Here is an 18,246-nt window from a genome sequence, read left to right as displayed (position 1 = left end):
TTTTTGAACCAACATGTCGAGGAACCAACTAGAGAGCAGGCTATTCTGGACTGGGTTTTGAGCAATGAGGAAGGGTTAATTAGCAATCTTGTTGTGAGAGGCCCCTTGGGAAGAGTGACCATAATATGGTGGAATTCTTCATTAAGATGGAGAGTGACATAGTTAATTCAGAAACAAAGGTTCTGAACTTAAAGAGGGGTAACTTTGAAGGTATGAGACGTGAATTAGCTAAGATAGACTGGCAAATGACACTTAAAGGATTGACGGTGGATATGCAATGGCAAGCATTTAAAGGTTGCATGGATGAACTACAACAATTGTTCATCCCAGTTTGGCAAAAGAATAAATCAAGGAAGGTAGTGCACCCATGGCTGACAAGAGAAATTAGGGATAGTATCAATTCCAAAGAAGAAGCATACAAATTAGCCAGAGAAAGTGGCTCACCTGAGGACAGGGAAAAATTCAGAGTTCAGCAGAGGAGGACAAAGGGCTTAATTAGGAAGGGGAAAAAAGATTATGAGAGAAAACTGGCAGGGAACATAAAAACTGACTGTAAAAGCTTTTATAGATATGTAAAAAGGAAAAGACTGGTAAAGACAAATGTAGGTCCCCTACAGACAGAAACAGGTGAATTGATTATGGGGAGCAAGGACATGGCAGACCAATTGAATAATTACTTTGGTTCTGTCTTCACTAAGGAGGACATAAATAATCTTCCAGAAATAGTAGGGGACAGAGGGTCCAGGGAGATGGAGGAACTGAACGAAATACTTGTTAGTAGGGAAGTGGTGTTAGGTAAATTGAAGGGATTGAAGGCAGATAAATCCCCAGGGCCAGATGGTCTGCATCCTAGAGTGCTTAAGGAAGTAGCCCAAGAAATAGTGGATGCATTAGTGATAATTTTTCAAAACTCGTTAGATTCTGGACTAGTTCCTAAGGATTGGACGGTGGCTAATGTAACCCCACTTTTTAAAAAAGGAGGGAGAGAGAAACCGGGGAATTATAGACCGGTTAGCCTAACGTCGGTGGTGGGGAAACTGCTGGAGTCAGTTATCAAAGATGCGATAACAGCACATTTGGAAAGCGGTGAAATCATCGGACAAAGTCAGCATGGATTTGTGAAAGGAAAATCATGTCTGACAAATCTCATAGAATTTTTTGAGAATGTAACCAGTAGAGTGGATAGGGGAGAACCAGTGGATGTGGTATATTTGGATTTTCAAAAGGCTTTTGACAAGGTCCCACACAGGAGATTAGTGTGCAAACTTAAAGCACACTGTATTGGGGGTAAGGTATTGATGTGGATGGAGAATTGGTTAGCAGACAGGAAGCAAAGAGTGGGAATAAACAGGACCTTTTCAGAATGGCAGGCGGTGACTAGTGGGGTACCGCAAGGCTCAGTGCTGGGACCCCAGTTGTTTACAATATATATTAATGACTTGGATGAGGGAATTAAATGCAGCATCTCCAAGTTTGCGGATTACACGAAGCTGGGTGGCAGTGTTAGCTGTGAGGAGGATGCTAAGAGGACGCAGGGTGACTTGGATAGGTTGGGTGAGTGGGCAAATTCATGGCAGATGCAATTTAATGTGGATAAATGTGAAGTTATCCACTTTGGTGGCAAAAATAGGAAAACAGATTATTATCTGAATGGTGGCCGATTAGGAAAAGGGGAGGTGCAACGAGACCTGGGTGTCATTATACACCAGTCATTGAAAGTGGGCATGCAGGTACAGCAGGCGGTGAAAAAGGCGAATGGTATGCTGGCATTTATAGCGAGAGGATTCGAGTACAGGAGCAGGGACGTACTACTGCAGTTGTACAAGGCCTTGGTGAGACCACACCTGGAGTATTGTGTGCAGTTTTGGTCCCCTAATCTGAGGAAAGACATCCTTGCCATAGAAGGAGTACAAAAAAGGTTCACCAGATTAATTCCTGGGATGGCAGGACTTCCATATGATGAAAGACTGGATGAACTGGGCTTGTACTCGTTGGAATTTAGAAGATTGAGGGGGGATCTGATTGAAACGTATAAAATCCTAAAGGGATTGGACAGGCTAGATGCAGGAAGATTGTTCCCGATGTTGGGGAAGTCCAGAACAAGGGGTCACAGTTTGAGGATAAAGGGGAAGCCTTTTAGGACCAAGATGAGGAAAAACTTCTTCACACAGAGAGTGGTGAATCTGTGGAATTCTCTGCCACAGGAAACAGTTGAGGCCAGTTCATTGGCTATATTTAAGAGGGAGTTAGATATGGCCCTTGTGGCTACGGGGGTCAGGGGGTATGGAGGGAAGGCTGGGGCGGGGTTCTGAGTTGGATGATCAGCCATGATCATAATAAATGGCGGTGCAGGCTTGAAGGGCCGAATGGCCTACTCCTGCACCTATTTTCTATGTTTCTATGTTTCTAAGGGAAGGCAGTGGATATTGTCTACATGGACTTCAGTAAGGCCTTTGACAAGGTCCCACATGGGAGGTTAGTTAGGAAAATTCAGTGGCTAGGTATACATGGAGAGGTGGTAAATTGGATTAGATATTGGCTCGATGGAAGAAGCCAGAGAGTGGTGGTAGAGAATTGCTTCTCAGAGTGGAGGCCTGTGACTAGTGGTGTGCCACAGGGATCAGTGCTGGATCCATTGTTATTTGTCATCTATATCAATGATCTGGATGATAATGTGGTAAATTGGATCAGCAAGTTTGCTGATGATACAAAGATTGGAGGTGTAGTAGACAGTGAGGAAGGTTTTCAGAGCCTGCAGAGAGACTTGGACCAGGTGGAAAAATGGGCTGAAAAATGGCAGATGGAGTTTAATACTGACAAGTGTGCGGTATTTCACGTTGGAAGGACAAACCAAATTGAACATAAGGCATTGAGGAGTGCAGTGGAACAGAGGGATCTGGGAATACAGATACAAAATTCCCTAAAAGTGGCGTCACAGGTAGATAGGGTCGTAAAGAGAGCTTTTGGTACATTGGCCTTTATTAATCAAAGTATTGAGTATAAGAGCTGGAATGTTATGATGAGGTTGTATAAGGCATTGGTGAGGCCGAATCTGGAGTATTGTGTTCAGTTTTGGTCACCAAATTACAGGAAGGATATAAATAAGGTTGAAAGAGTGCAGAGAAGGTTTACAAGGATGTTGCCGGGACTTGAGAAACTCAGTTACAGAGAAAGGTTGAATAGGTTAGGACTTTACTCCCTGGAGCGTAGAAGAATGAGGGGAGATTTGATAGCTACCTGGACCATTCATCATCCAGGCAACTAGAGAGTGTTCCAACGTGCTCCTGAAACATGGGAAGACCATGAGGTGTAGATGTATGGACTTGGTGCATTTAACCGTGCTAATGCTGGCTTGGACATCTCAAAACAGACTGCAAAACTGGTGGGAAATCGGTTTGGAGTAGTGTGATGGTCCCATCACATCATGCTGGCTGTAAGATGAGTGAGTGCCTTTCGTGGCAGGGGGCTCGGGGCAGACTCGGCCCTGCCACGTCACCGTGGAGCTGAAGCTGGCGAGGTCACTTCGCTCTGTCTGCCATTGCCCAGCCGCAGACTAGGCTGGAGAGGAAGCAAAGCGTGGTTCAGGGGAAGGCAGGAATCCAGACCCCTCTCCCCCCTATCATACCCCCATGGTCCGGTTGTAGGTGGGCCAGTCCCACAGAGAGGATGATCAAGGTAGTAGACGCTGGCACACAAGGCCAAGGGCCAAACATGGGTGAAAGGAACTAGTACAGATAAGTACGAGGGTCAGCACAGATATGATGGGCTGAAGGGCCTCACTCTGTACTGTTTAACTCTTTGACCTCAGCATCCTCCACCACAGAGATGTCCTAACAATTGAAGATCTTGCAGCAAAGATTGCGTGCACGAATTGAGAAAGAAATGGTGACCAGAACATTGATGTCGGGTTGCGCACACCTTTAATTCACATTTTTGTGGAGTTTGCTCGCTACGTTTTCTGTCCAATGATGGAAGCGCAAGAGGCTTGACTTTAATGTGCTGTTTCGTTGGGTTGCTGTGGACACAGCACTCATTAGCCTCACTGAGGGAAGTGTCTGGGCCACCGACGGCACTGACTGGAGCGAGATTTCTCCTCGCTGCCGGATCCAACATTGGTTTCACCCAAACGTGGACCGCCCTAGCAATCATTTCCCAGATGAAGTTCTTGGAGCTGGACCAGGCACTTCAGGTTATCTCCCCGCTGGCACCCCCACTTCCTCATGGGTCAGTTAAACCTGCGGCAATATCGGGTCTCGGTCTCGTCTCCGAGCCTCAAAAAATACGAGGAGCCCAGCCGCCAAAATCCCCAGATTAAGGCTCACATTAAAGACCCCGATCACTACATTTGATCTCATATTGGAAAGGTCATTATCCTGGGACTAGCCTTTTTCTTGTTCCCTCACCGTGTGGAGACTTTATATTTTATGCTCCTTGGTGCTACTCTGCTCCCTCACTGACCGTCCCACTTTCAGAGTGGGGTGCCACCGGTCACAATTTGTGGCCTGGGGCAACAGAGCGTGAAGATCCCGTTGCTCCCCTCCTTGCCGTTAATGCAGTTGGCCTGTAGCTGTTCCGGAGACCGCCCCTTTGGGGTCTGATTACGTCCCCCAACCCACAGCTCAACCACAATGATGCTGAGAAACACACACCTTGGGACTAACTGCGAGGTTCTGCAGAAGCTGGAAGCCTTGAGCAACAGGCGCAGAATGCCGGAGGAACTCAGCAGGTCGGGCAGCATCTATGGAGGGGAATAAGCAGTCGACGCTGCGGGCCGAGGCCCTTCAGCAGGGTCCGATGAAGGGTCTCACCTGAAGCATTGACTCTTTTACCCCATTCATAGATGCTGCCTGACTTGCTGGCTTTTTGTGTGTGTTGGGACTTGGCTAGTCCTCCTTACCACCTGCATCACGGTGGGGCCGGTCCTGGCTAGGTTAACGTACTAATTCGGACGGTTCTGATTTCTGGATGAATCTCTGTGGGTGGTGCATACAGGAGGAGGTGAAACAAAACGTGGGAACACCAGACTGTGACTGCTGGATGCAGGGGACGAGATACCAGATTGGACTATCTGGTGATCAGACGAGACTGTGGAGCAGAAACGCTCTTATTTTCCAGCGGGAAGATGGTGTGATGAACTTCGGGCTTTGTTGGAAGAGAGCAGGTCTCAGAGACGGACAGGTCGGAGTGAGAACGCGACGGAAATTTCAGAGGGGGGGCCGCGGTTAGTGCGGCCCGGTTACACCTCGGGCCACAGTGCGGAGTTCAAACCCGGCATCCTCCGTACCTCCTCCCCGTTGAATGCGCGGGTTTCCCGGGTGCTCCGGGTTCCTCCCGCAGTCCGCAGGTGCGTTAACTGGTCATTGAAGTTACCCCATCATTGGGTTAGGGTTAAACTGCGATTACTGGGGCTTGCTGGGTTGTGCAGCTCGGAAGGCCGGGAGGGCCTATTCTGCGCGGTATCGCCAAATTAAAAAAGCGAAACGATTTGGCAACAGGAGACTCTAGCTCACCCCTGCGGGCTACACACCTGGGGAGACGAAGGTCTGGCCCAGCTAAGCGGGTGAGTGAACACCTCCCGCTGTCCTGAGTCTGTGGATACGCTTTCTCTAGGGATTCCCGTGGACATTTGACTGCGGGGGAGGGATGGCCGAGGGCACTAGCTCCAGGAAGAGACGCAGCCTCCGCGACAGACGCGCAGCGGCAGGGGCGGACGCGTGGGACTGGATGGGCGGGTCGCTCCTTGCTGTTCCCCGCCGGAGCCGGACTCAGTAAGTCTCATAGACACACTCGTAGACGTCGGCGTCAGCCACCGCCGGCTCCGTGTGCTCCTTCTGCAACAGACGGAAAAGCAAGGTTACAGTTAGCCGCGCACAGAGGCACTGGGTGACCCAGTGTCGCAGACCCACCTCGTCAGAAGGTTCTGGATTCGGTTCCCAATTGGTGGGAGTAATTGGGCGGGGGGGGGCGTGAGAAATCAGTGGGCAGGAACCAACCTCCCTTCACTCTGCATCTCCAGAGAAATTAACTCCTTACAGCACCTGCTGGCCATTGCCCACACCGTGGACAGTCAGCGAGAACCTTCAACAGTTGCTGGCTGGTTAGTGAGACCATCAGAGACACTGACCAATTAATCAGATGGCTTGTCACACTCTGGCTGGTTAGCCAGACCACCCAGTCGATGCCAGCCATCAGCAAGACCGCCTAACCTAATACCGGGCAGACAGTGAATAGACTCCCTCCAAGAGGGCCACGATCTTGTTGTTGAGTTTGGAGGGTTGCGAGCCTCAGTGACCCAAAGAGATACGATAGGTTGGAGACAGGGTCCCGTGCTTCGGCCCTTGGCAGGGTCAACATACAATGAGCGCCGAGACATCAGCGAGGCCACCCAACGCACCCGGGTGACACCACCCATCGGAGCCAAGTGGCAGTGAGCCCACCCACTGCTCAATGGCGGTTTAGCGGGATTCCCCGGCAGGCTGAGATCGGCCCGTGACTCCGGCCCACCCATCTGGCAGCCCGAAGCCGCGGTGCTCGCGGGTGGCCCCAGATGCCCAGTGGTGCTGGGACTGGGCTGTGGGCCGCTGGGTGAAAGGGCGGTGCTCACCTTTAGCGACTTCTTCGCGGCGGAGGTGCCTTCTGTGTTGCCAGCGTCATGGAGCGTGTTGTATATAGATTCCTGGGGACTCTTGAGTGTCTGTGGAGAGGCAGAGATCAGGGACTTCTCACTACCGACACACTTCCGGGATCCACTGTGAATACCGGCACTCCTGTGAATACCGGCACTCCCCCCGGGACCCCTGTGAATACCGGCACTCACCCTAGGATCCCCTATAAATACCATCTCTCCCTGGGACCCCTTATAAATACCGACACTCTCCCCGGGACCTCCTGTGAATACCGGCAAGCTCCCTGGGACCTCTGTGAATACCGACACTCACCCTTGGACCCTCTATAAATACCAGCACTCTTCTCGGGACCCCTGTGAATACCGGCACGCTCCCCGGGACCTCTATAAGTACCGACACTCACCCCGGGGCCCCTGTGAATACCAGCACTCACCCTTGGACCCCCCTGTGAATACTGGCACTCACCTTTGGACCCTCTATAAATACCAGTAGTCTCCCCGGGACCGCCTGTAAATACCGACACTCTCCCCGGGACCTCCTGTAAATACTCACACTCTCCCCGGGACCTCCCGTAAATACGGACAATCTACCCGGGACCTCTGTGAATACCGGCACTCACCCTGGGATCCCCTGTAAATACCAATATGCTCTCTGGGACCTCTGTGAATACTAGCAGGCTCCGAAGACCCCCCTATGAACATCGACACTCTCCCCGGGACCCCTCTGAATACCAGCACTCTCCTTGGGACCCCTGTGAATACTGGCATGGCCCGGAGATCCCCATGAACACCGACAAACTCCAGTGGATTCCCTGTAAATATCGACTGTTTCTACGCTCCTTTCTCATGCCCTCTCTCTCCTTTCCCCCATTAGCTTATCAACCAAATAGTATCAACTTATCCCCCATGGCAAATCTGGCCTCACCTCATCGGATACATCCCATCTGTCTTATCTATCCCCGAACACCCCCTCCTCCAACACCCAGATCTGCAAATTCAAACAGCACACTCAGAATGCTGGCGGAACTCAGCAGGTCAAACAGCTTCTATGGAGGGAAATCAACAATTCAACTTCTCAGGCTGAGTGCCTTCTATCCCCATTTTACCGCAATTTAAACCTGAGTTCTTTCTGCCTCTGTTCTGGAGAGGGATCTTTGAGATGAATTGTTAACTCTGGTCCTCATTCCACAGATGCTGTTTGATCTGTTGAGCGGTTCAATCAGGTTTAATTTTAGTTTTAGATTCCAGTATCTGCGGCCCTTCTGATTCTGTGTCCAGCCATCTCCCACTCCCAAATATTCCTTCTCCACGCGTTATGAGGCGATCACCTCCGTGCTTTCAGAATTACACCACTTCCCTCGTTTTTCTCCCCCCCCCCCAAAGATAAAGAGCCGCCAGCCTCGGTCGCACTCCATTCAAATCGCAGCTCCCTGCATAACACAGCCGTCGGCTCATTTACTGACTGAACGATAACGTCACTGTCTCTGTTACTCAAGGTGAAACGCACTCTGCCTCTGCCCCCACGGGAAAATGTATTTTCAATCACTGCTACTCTCTGTTAATGTACAGGTTCCCCCTGGGCTATGAATGTCCAACACCCTGTGCACAAATTCTCCCGCTTCTCCATTTACTCCTTATATAGAACACATCATACACTGCTGCTCTCTATGTAAAACCCACCCTGTACTCTGTATAACACAGCCTAACTCCTTTGCCCTCTATCCAGGGCATACTTATTCCCTGTTAATCTCTATTTTGCACTCTCCCAATCTGATACCCTCTAAAATACTCACACGCAGTCTCTGTCAACCTTTATATAATTTTCCATTTGCTCATTATCGCGTACATAGCAGACCCCTTATCTCTTTCGCTCCTGATTTAAGACCACAAGACAAAGCAGCAGAATTGGGCCATTCGGCCCATTGAGTCTACTCCGCCATTCTATCATGGTTCATTTATTACCTCAACCCCATTCTCCTGCCTTCTCCTCGTAACCTTTGACGCTGTTACTAATCAAGAACCTATCAGTCTCCGCTTTAAATATACCCGATGACTTGGCTTCCACAGCCGTCTGTGGCAATGAATTCCACAAATTCACCACCCTTGGGCGAGAGAAATTCCTCCTCATCTCTGTAGATGTGAACTTCCCACTATTCTGGACTTTTACAGAGACAGGTGTGTAAAAAGGGCCCGAAGGATCATTGGGGACCCGAGTCACCCCAACCACAAACTGTTCCAGCGCTACCATCCGGGAAACGGTACCGCAGCATAAAAGCCAGGACCAGCAGGCTCTGGGACAGCTTCTTCCACCAGGCCATCAGACTGATTAATTCATGCTGTCACAATTGTATTTCTATGTCATATTGACTGTCCTGTTGTACATACTATTTATTATAAATTAATACAAATTGCACACTGCACATTTAGACGGAGACGTAATGTAAAGATTCTTACTCCGCATGTACATGAAGGATGTAAGTAATAAAGTCAATTCAATTCCAAAGGGACACGCTTGCATTCTGTGGCTGTACCATCTAGACCTGGATTATCGTCCACTCTATCTAGGCCTTTTAGTTTTCGGTAGATTTGAATGAGATTCCCCCTCATTCTTCTAAGCTCCAGTGAGTACAGGCCCAGAGATATTAAACACTTCTCATCCATAAACCTTTCGCTGCTGGGGTCATTCTTGTGAACCTCCTCTGGATCTTCTCCAAAGCCAGCACATCCTTCCTTGGATTCTCATCATTACATTCTTGCTTTTATATTCTAGTCCTCTCAAAATGAATGCTAACATTGCATTCGCCTTCCTTACTACCGACTCGACCTACAAGATAATCTTTAGGGAACCCTGCACTCGGACTCCCAAGTCCCTTTGCATCTCCAATTTTACATTCCTCTCCATATAACACTGTTTCCACTAATGTTACAGAAAGAGCACTCAAATTCATTTGCTATGAAGGCCTCCTTAGCTCCTCACTTTGCCTGCATGTTTTCTGCAGTGAACACTTGCTTCTTTGCACGTCAACACTCACTGGAGTTGATGTAAAAAAAAGATGCGATTGCTGAGGCTTTATAAAGCATTGGTCAGACTACACATGGAGTATTGTGAGCAGTTCTGGGATCCTTATCTCAGAAAGGATGTGCTGGCATTGGAGGGAGTCCAGAGGAGGTTCATGAGAATGATCCCAGGAATGAAAGGGTTAATGTATGGCTCTGGGACTAAACTCACTGGAGTTTAGAAAAATGAGGTGGAATCTCGTTGAAGCCCATTAAATATTGAAAGACCTGCTCTGAGTGAACGCAAAGTGGATGTTTCCATTAGTGAAAGAGTCCAGGACCAGATGGCAGAACCGCAGAATGCAAAGATTCCTTCAGAACGGAAACAAGGAGGAATTTCTTTAGCCAGAGAATGATGAATCTGTGGAATTCATTGCCACAGATAACTGCGGAGGTAATGTCATTGGGTGTATCTAAAGAGGAGGCTGATAGGTTCTAGATTAGTAAGGACATCAGAGGTTACAGGGAGAAGGCTGGAGAATGGAGTTGAGAGGGATAGTAAATCAGCCATGACCAAATGGCAGTGCAAGCTTAATGCCTTGAATGACCTAATTCTGTTCTGCTGGCTCATGGTCTTACACCGTTTAATCATTAGGCAGCCTTCCTGTTTGTTTTACCAGAGTGGGTCACTTCACATTTAGCCACATTAAACTGCATCTGCCATTAGTTTGCCCACTGACTCAACTTGTCACTTTGAAGCCTCTAACAATTCACTGGACCACCCAGTTTAATGCCATTGGCTAACTTCCAAAAGTTGCCTATCCAAAAAGATCCAAATCGTTGATGGCTATTATGAAGAGCTGAGGGATGAGCAGCTCTTATGGAATTCCGTAAACTGACACCACAAAAGAGACCCTTTTATTCCTGTCCATTAATCCACGCAGGACAGACCATGCATTCTAATCCTAAACCCTAATGTTTAACAAGACTGCCTGAAAATCTCAGATCGCCACATCTGCTTGCTTTCCCCAATCTTTTCTACCAGGCCCATCCTCAGAAACTCTGCTCAGTTTGTAAAACATGAATCTTTTCTATAAACTCATGTTGGTATTACTGTATCTATCCTGCTGATAATTTTCCATATATCTTTGCAAATCCTTATGACTGAGGAGGAGGTGATTTAGTCCACTGAATCTATGCTAATTCTCAGTACAGTTCCTTCAGTTCCACCCCCTCCCTTATTTCCCTGTGTCCCATTCCCTGCCTTGTGCCCATTAGCATCTCCTGAGGATCAGCCCCAGACTACAGACCGGGGTAATTTCCAGCATCCATTAATCTGCCAGTCAGCACATTTTGGGGGAATGTGGGAGGGAACGGGAGTTCTGGAGGAAATTGGTCACCAAGTGGTCATGGCAGGATCCTGCAAACTCCACCTAGTCTGAACCGCGGGTCTGAATCGGACCCCGCTCAGATAGAGCTGGGAGCAGCTTCATCACCCGCTGCACCACTCGACGCCCCATTATCTCATGGCACAGCCCCTAGCATCATCCCCATGACTGGTGTCAGGAGATGGATTCGGATGGATTTATGTATGACATCCATTGAAACATGCGGTGAAGTGCGTTATTGGTGTTCACAACCAACGCAAGCCAAGGATGTGCTGCGGCAGCCCGCAAGTATCGCTTTCCGGCACCAATGTAGCACGCCCACCGTAGGAACCATCCCTATGGCTGATGTCTGCCCCTATGTCGTACGGTCTTATGGACGTTGTGCCGAACTGATTGAGCAAATGGCACCAAATCCCTTCTGCCTGCTCCTGTTCCATATGCCTCCATCCTCCGCACATTCATGTGCTTATCTCAGACCATCTTAAATATCAAATTCCAGCAGGACCCCTACCAGTGCATTCCAGGTACCTGAATTCTTTGTAAACAAAACTTGCCCTGTATCTCTCCTTTGATGTTACAGTACCAGTGACCCAGGTTCAATTCCCACCGCTGCCTGTAAGGAGTTTGTACGTTCTCCCCGTGACCGCATGGGTTTCCTCCGGGTGCTCCGGTGTCCTCCCGCAGTCCAAAGACGTACCGGTTAATTGGTCATTGTAAATTGTCCTGTGGCTAGGCTAGGGTTAAATAGGAGATAGGTAGATACCCTCTAGTATTAGACACCCCAACCTGTGAGAAAGATACTGTCTAACTACTCTATCCATGCTTCTCGTGATCTTATAAACTTCTATCAGATCTCTTCTCAGCATCTGCTGCTCCAGAGAAAACAACCCAGATTGGGTCCAACCCCTCTGATCCAGGCAGCATCCAATTGAGTCTCTTCTGCACCCTCTCCAAAGCCTCCGCATCCTTGCTAGAATGGGGTGACCGCACCTGACTGCAGTACTCCAGTACTCCAGGCTGTAGATGGATTATTACACATTAATTTCTCCATTCTGTTTTCTCATTTATTTCCTTTAATTTCTCACTCTCCCTGGATTCTTGTCCCCACCTTTTCCTTTTGTCCTTGTGAAGATGGAACTGAACTTCTTGCTTAATTATGCTGCTTTACTCTCTTCCCCATTATGAATTCTTCTTCTGACAGTAGGGGACTTCCACTGAGCCATTTATTTCTTTTTAAAAGATTTATAGAAGCTTTTAGACTCAGTGTTAATCACTGTTGCCCTCTATGTAACCCTCACTCAGTCTCTATGTAACACACTTGCAATCTTTTACTCTATGTAGAAAACTCCCAGTTTCTACTTCCTTCTGCATAACATCACTGCCACTTGGACTCTTTAAACAACACACTCACACGGCCTCAGCTCCTGTTTATATGCCACACACCCATTTTCTGTTAGTCCCCATATTGCCAAGTTTCAGAGACAGAAGAGGTTCTGCAGATGCTGGAAATGTGGGACAACACACACAAAGTGCTGGAGGAACTCAGCAGGTCGGGCAGCATCTATGGAGGGGAATAAACAGTCGACATTTCGGGCCAAGACCCTTCCTCGGGACAGCAAAGGAAGGAAGGAGGAAGAAGTCAGAATATTCTGCTTTCTAGCTTCTTATTCTGACTTCTCCCCCTTTTCTTTCCAGTCCGGGTTCTGGAGTCAGGGCTTTATGCTTCGGTTCTTGTCTGGTCACCCATGCCAAACAGGTCAAAGGGTAGAGGCCAGACTAAGAGTGGTCCACCAGACCTTCAAAGGTTTGGGGGTTGAGCTCAGGGCTAACAACCCTGACTGGTGAAACAAAATTGTTACGGAAACAGCAGTGAAGAATCCTTCTACATCTGAGTGCGACGGTATTCCTGAGTCTCCACCCGGGACTTGCATGACCGACAGGAGTGAAAATCGAGTTACTGACATGATGAAGGAAGCCCTGAACAGGTGTGTGTGGTGTCCTTACTGTGTAAGGCTTGCTCCAGTGTACCCGGTACTCGTAGAAATTTCCACTCACCATGTACGCATTGTCATCCTCTGGTGGGTGTCCCACTTGCCCTCCTAAGCTCTCAGTGGTCGACCGTTTCTAGGAAACAAAGAGCTGTGAAGTTAGTGATGTCCCAGACCTGGACATTCACGTGCCCACCCTCGTATCACACCATCACGGGCAAGTTGAGCAAATGGGGGGAAACGTGGACATTCTCAACGTTCCACATTTCATTAAAAACCGACTGAACAAAGAGAGCTCACTCTGATAAATGGCCAATCCCCGCTCATAAGATGTAGCAAATCCCTCAACCGGGAGATGCAGTAGCACCTATTTGTGTGTGTGGATCACAGACTAGACCAGCACCCTAGGGAAAGTCAACACCCACTGTTCACCATTGATGGGCACATTGATTACCAACTGTAGCACCCTTCCTCAAATATTAATTTCAGACTGTAACATGACTGTTGAGATGTTCCCTGTAGGAATATCAATTACAAACCACAGCAACAACAATCTCGGAAATATCAATTATAAACCATAATGCAGCCCTCAGGTAAACATTGACACATCCCCCCAGCATATCCATTACAGACTGTGATACATCGCTCCCGTATATCACTTACAAACTGAGGTACATCCCTGTGGTGTATCAATTACAAACTGTGGCACCCTTTTCGAGCATGACATCTGATCAGATCTTCACCTACGTTCCGCTGATCCCCAGAATCCTTCACTTCCTGTAATGGCTAACCCTCTTCCTCAGCTTGGCCTAGGCTTAATGACTCCCCCCTTCATCCGGTAGATGATGCTCAGTCCGAGAGAAGGAACTCCACCTCACCTCAGTAATGACTCCTTAACCTCAGAGTTCATCTCCAGTTCTAGATTTTCCCACCAGAGGAAAGAACCACACTTCCAAAAGCCCCTCAGAGACTTTTACTTCATTAGGGTCACCTTTCCTTTTCAAGTCAACCCCAGGGAGCGTGGGCCTAATCTGCTCAACCCTGCCTCAGGAGATGACTGCTTCACCCCAGGAATCAATCCAGTGAAGCTTCAGTGAACTACCTCCAAGGTAACTGGATGCTGCCTTAAATAAGGAGACCACAACTGCACACAATACTTCAGATATAGTCGATTCAAAGCAAAGCTTCCCTACTGGTATCCTCCATTCTCTTGGAACAAAGACCACTTCCCTCCCTCATCACCTGCTGGTATCTTCCTTTGATTTTTATAAGGGAGAATCCAGATTTAGCAATACCGGAAGTTCCACACCATTTAAACAATATTCTACATGCCTTCCTCATTACCTGCCCTCCTCCCCCCACCCCCCACCCCCCATGAGCAACATTGTGCTTGATGAGGAGAGATTAAGCAGAAGGAGTCTTTGCCCTGGGGTTTACAACAATGAGAAGGAACCTGATGGAAACATAAGGAGTTTTATAGAGAAGATGTGAAACTATGATTTCGTACCTTTGCGTGTAGAACCAAGGGTCAGATTCTCCAAAGGAAGGGGCCAGCCATTCAGGATAGAGCTGAGAAGAATGTTTATCACCGATAGGGCAGGGAATCTTTGGATTTCCCTGCCTAATGAGAGAGGGGACTGGGGGTTTGGGGTTTGATGTTCTAGCTGCGAATTTCCATGTGGACAATCTGTTAGTTTCTGTGCGAGGGAAGGGTTGGGATTTTCAGGTCTGCGAGTTTTTGTTTCATTTTCTTTTTTGCGGGGGTGGGGGCTGATATCTTTTCTTTCAACTACCTCCACGGTTTTTCTTTACTTCGTGGCTATCTGGAGAAGACGAACCTCAGAGTTGTATTCTGCATACATACTTCGATAATAAAATGAATCCTCGGACCCTTTGAGAGGAAGGTGGGGAAAGAGGCACTAACAGAGATTGAAAGGGTTTTAAATGTTTAGGAGAGCACAGGGTGTGGGTGGCACCGAGATTAAAGACCAGCCACCATCTGGTTGAATGGTCTAGCAGGATCAAGGGGCCAAATGGCCTGGTTCTGCCCCTATTTCTTATACTTGTTTGGACGCGATGCTGAGCTGAGGTGTTGCTGTTCGGTTCTTGTGTTTACGTCCCAGCACAACATCCAGAGATGAGGTGGTGTTTTCCCAAAGGTGTGGCACAACCACAACAAACACCATTTGAAGAGATGATATAGTGATGTTTGGGAGGTTCCTGTGCTCAGACTGGGTGCTGAAGTTCACAATTTGCGACAATCCCTACATTTAAGTAGCACCTCATTGGCTACAGGGCACTTTCAAACATCTTCACTACATAATTATAAACCTTGTACTCAACAACGATTTAATTCACTATACTGCTCAATCCTGGAGCGGGCGAAAGGAAGCAGCCTGGATCTTACCTTCTCAGTGACGTTCCCATTGGGAGTTTTCGTCCAGTAGGATTTACACCGGGACCAGGTCTAGAACATAAAGAACATATATATATAATTGGTAGCTGGCTTATTATTGTCACATGTACAGTGAAAATCTTTGGTCCGCAGGCCACCCAGATGAATCATTCCATTTATACTGTAAGTACCTCAAGGCAGGACAAAAGAGAAATCAGAGTGTTGTGTTACAGTTACAGAGAAAGTGCAGCACAGGTAGACAAATAAAATGCAGGGGCCACGATGAGATAGATTGAGAGAGCAAGACTTCATCTTTAGTGCACAAGAGGTTCAATTCAAGTGTTTTATAACAGTGGGGTGGAAGCTGCCCGAGGGCATGGTGGCACATGATCTCTGGGTTTTGTATCTGCCCGAGGGCATGGTGGCACATGATCTCTGGGTTTTGTATCTGCCCGAGGGCATGGTGGCACATGATCTCTGGGTTTTGTATCTGCCCTAGGGCATGGTGGCACATGATCTCTGGGTTTTGTATCTACCCTAGGGCATGGTGGCACATGATCTCTGGGTTTTGTATCTGCCCGAGGGCATGGTGGCACATGATCTCTGGGTTTTGTATCTGCCTGAGGGCATGGTGGCACATGATCTCTGGGTTTTGTATCTGCCCTCGGGCATGGTGGCACATGATCTCTGGGTTTTGTATCTACCCTAGGGCATGGTGGCACATGATCTCTGGGTTTTGTATCTACCCTAGGGCATGGTGGCACATGATCTCTGGGTTTTGTATCTGCCCTAGCGCATGGTGGCACATGATCTCTGGGTTTTGTATCTACCCTAGGGCATGGTGGCACATGATCTCTGGGTTTTGTATCTGCCCGAGGGCATGGTGGCACATGATCTCTGGGTTTTGTATCTACCCTAGGGCATGGTGGCACATGATCTCTGGGTTTTGTATCTACCCTAGGGCATGGTGGCACATGATCTCTGGGTTTTGTATCTACCCTAGGGCATGGTGGCACATGATCTCTGGGTTTTGTATCTACCCTAGGGCATGGTGGCACATGATCTCTGGGTTTTGTATCTACCCTAGGGCATGGTGGCACATGATCTCTGGGTTTTGTATCTACCCTAGGGCATGGTGGCACATTATCTCTGGGTTTTGTATCTACCCTAGGGCATGGTGGCACATGATCTCTGGGTTTTGTATCTACCCTAGGGCATGGTGGCACATGATCTCTGGGTTTTGTATCTGCCCGAGGGCATGGTGGCAAATGATCTCTGGGTTTTGTATCTTCTGTCCGATGGGAAGGGGAAGAAACAATGGGGGCTCAAGGTTTGGGCAACACACACAAGGTTCTGGAGGAACTCAGCAAGGCAGGCAGCATCTACAGAGAGAGATGAATGGTCAATATTTCGGGCCAAGGCCCTTCATCAGGATCGATGACCATTTATCTCCGCAGAGGCTGCCTGACTGGCCGAGTTCCTCCAGCATTTTGTGTGTGTTGCTTCAGTTTTCCAGCATCTGCAGAATCCCTTGGTGGTGCAGGGTTTGACCACCGGGCCTGAAGGTGGCATCACGGAGGTCTACAGGGGAGAGGAAGGGGCCCTTCGATCCCTCAACGGGCACAGCGATGCAGCTAGTAGAGCTACTGCCTCACAACACCAGAGACACAGGTGCTGTCTGGGTGGAGTTTGCACGTTCTCCCTGTGACTACATGGGTTTCCTCGGGATGCTCCAGTTTCCATTAGACCATAAGACATTGGAGCAGACTCAAGCCATTTGGCCCATCCAGTCTGGTCCACCATTCGATCCTGGCTGATTTACTATCCCTCTCAACCCCGTCCTCCTACCTTCTCCCTCTAACCTTTGACATCTTTACTGGTCAAACTCAACTTTAAATGTACCCAATGACTTGGCTTCCACAGCGTCTGTGGAAATGAATTCCAAGAATCCTCCCACATCTCAAAGATGTGAAGGTTGGAAGCTTAAATGGCTGCAGTAATTTGGATGGTATTGAGGGAAATGTTGGGAGAAGTCAAATGGGTCATTGTACAGGGGTGGTGCGGGTTGGTGTGGGCTGTTTCTGCACCGTCATTCGCAATGCTCTCTGGATCCCATGGCTTCAGGCTGAAGGACGGCAAGGGAATCTCCTCTTGGTGGCCACCAACCTAGCTCCCTCAGTTGATGAATCAGTACTCCTCAGGAGGGAGGGACACTGGACGGAGCCGGGATATTGAAGTCATTGTGGGTGACGCAGTTCAAAGACCATCGTTAGATGTGGCTTTGTAGTCCCCACCTTTGACCAGCTGGACAGAGCTGCCAGACCGGGTCTGTGGCAGTGACGGGACACACGCAATAAAGCCCTTAAACCGCCCGCCGGTATCTGAAGCACCTGCCCAGTGACATTGCGGAGAAGAGTCCTGTGTTTCCGAGCAACACACACGAAATGCTGGAGGAACTCAGCAGGCCAGGCTGTGTCTACAGAGAAAAAGTACAGCTGACGTTTTGGGCCGAACCCCGAAAAGTCGACTGTACTTTTTTCCATAGATGCTGCCTGGCCTGCTGAGTTCCTCCAGCAGTGTGTGTGTGTGTGTGTGTGTGTTGCTTTGGATTTCCAGCATCTGCAGATTTTCTCTTGTATGTGTTACCGAGGGCGCCCTGACAGAGCCTGAATTTGTTGCAGCACCGGGCTCTGTGTTGCTGTGGGTAACGTACTGGGTGACAGACGACACATATTGTTCTTAATAGAAACTGTTCCACATAATTCACAAACACCATCGTCGAGTTGCTGAACTTTAAGAGATGGTGCCTGAAATAATGACGTCAGTGCAAGAGGCGACTGCTTTCGGTTTGTT

The 18,246-nt window shown here is 48.6% G+C and overlaps 1 protein-coding gene across 1 annotated transcript in view; it reads right to left on the bottom strand.

The window, feature by feature from the left end:
- Window positions 1–3,909: 3,909 nt before the first annotated feature.
- The window catches only part of LOC134353995 (uncharacterized), a 35,251-nt gene continuing 20,914 nt past the window's right edge, over window positions 3,910–18,246 (bottom strand). The window contains exons 4-7 of the mRNA XM_063062629.1: window positions 15,406–15,465; window positions 13,066–13,134; window positions 6,605–6,694; window positions 3,910–5,831 (exon numbers count right to left, since the gene is read on the bottom strand). Coding sequence (XP_062918699.1) covers window positions 5,766–5,831; window positions 6,605–6,694; window positions 13,066–13,134; window positions 15,406–15,465 — 285 coding nt within the window. The 3' untranslated portion in view covers window positions 3,910–5,765. The remainder of the gene's footprint in view (window positions 5,832–6,604; window positions 6,695–13,065; window positions 13,135–15,405; window positions 15,466–18,246) is intronic.

The sequence above is a fragment of the Mobula hypostoma genome, chromosome 11, assembly GCF_963921235.1.
Source record: "Mobula hypostoma chromosome 11, sMobHyp1.1, whole genome shotgun sequence".
Lineage (NCBI taxonomy): Eukaryota > Metazoa > Chordata > Chondrichthyes > Myliobatiformes > Myliobatidae > Mobula > Mobula hypostoma.
The sequence above is the reverse complement of the archived record's forward strand: the minus strand, read 5'-3'. Positions and strand labels throughout refer to the sequence as shown.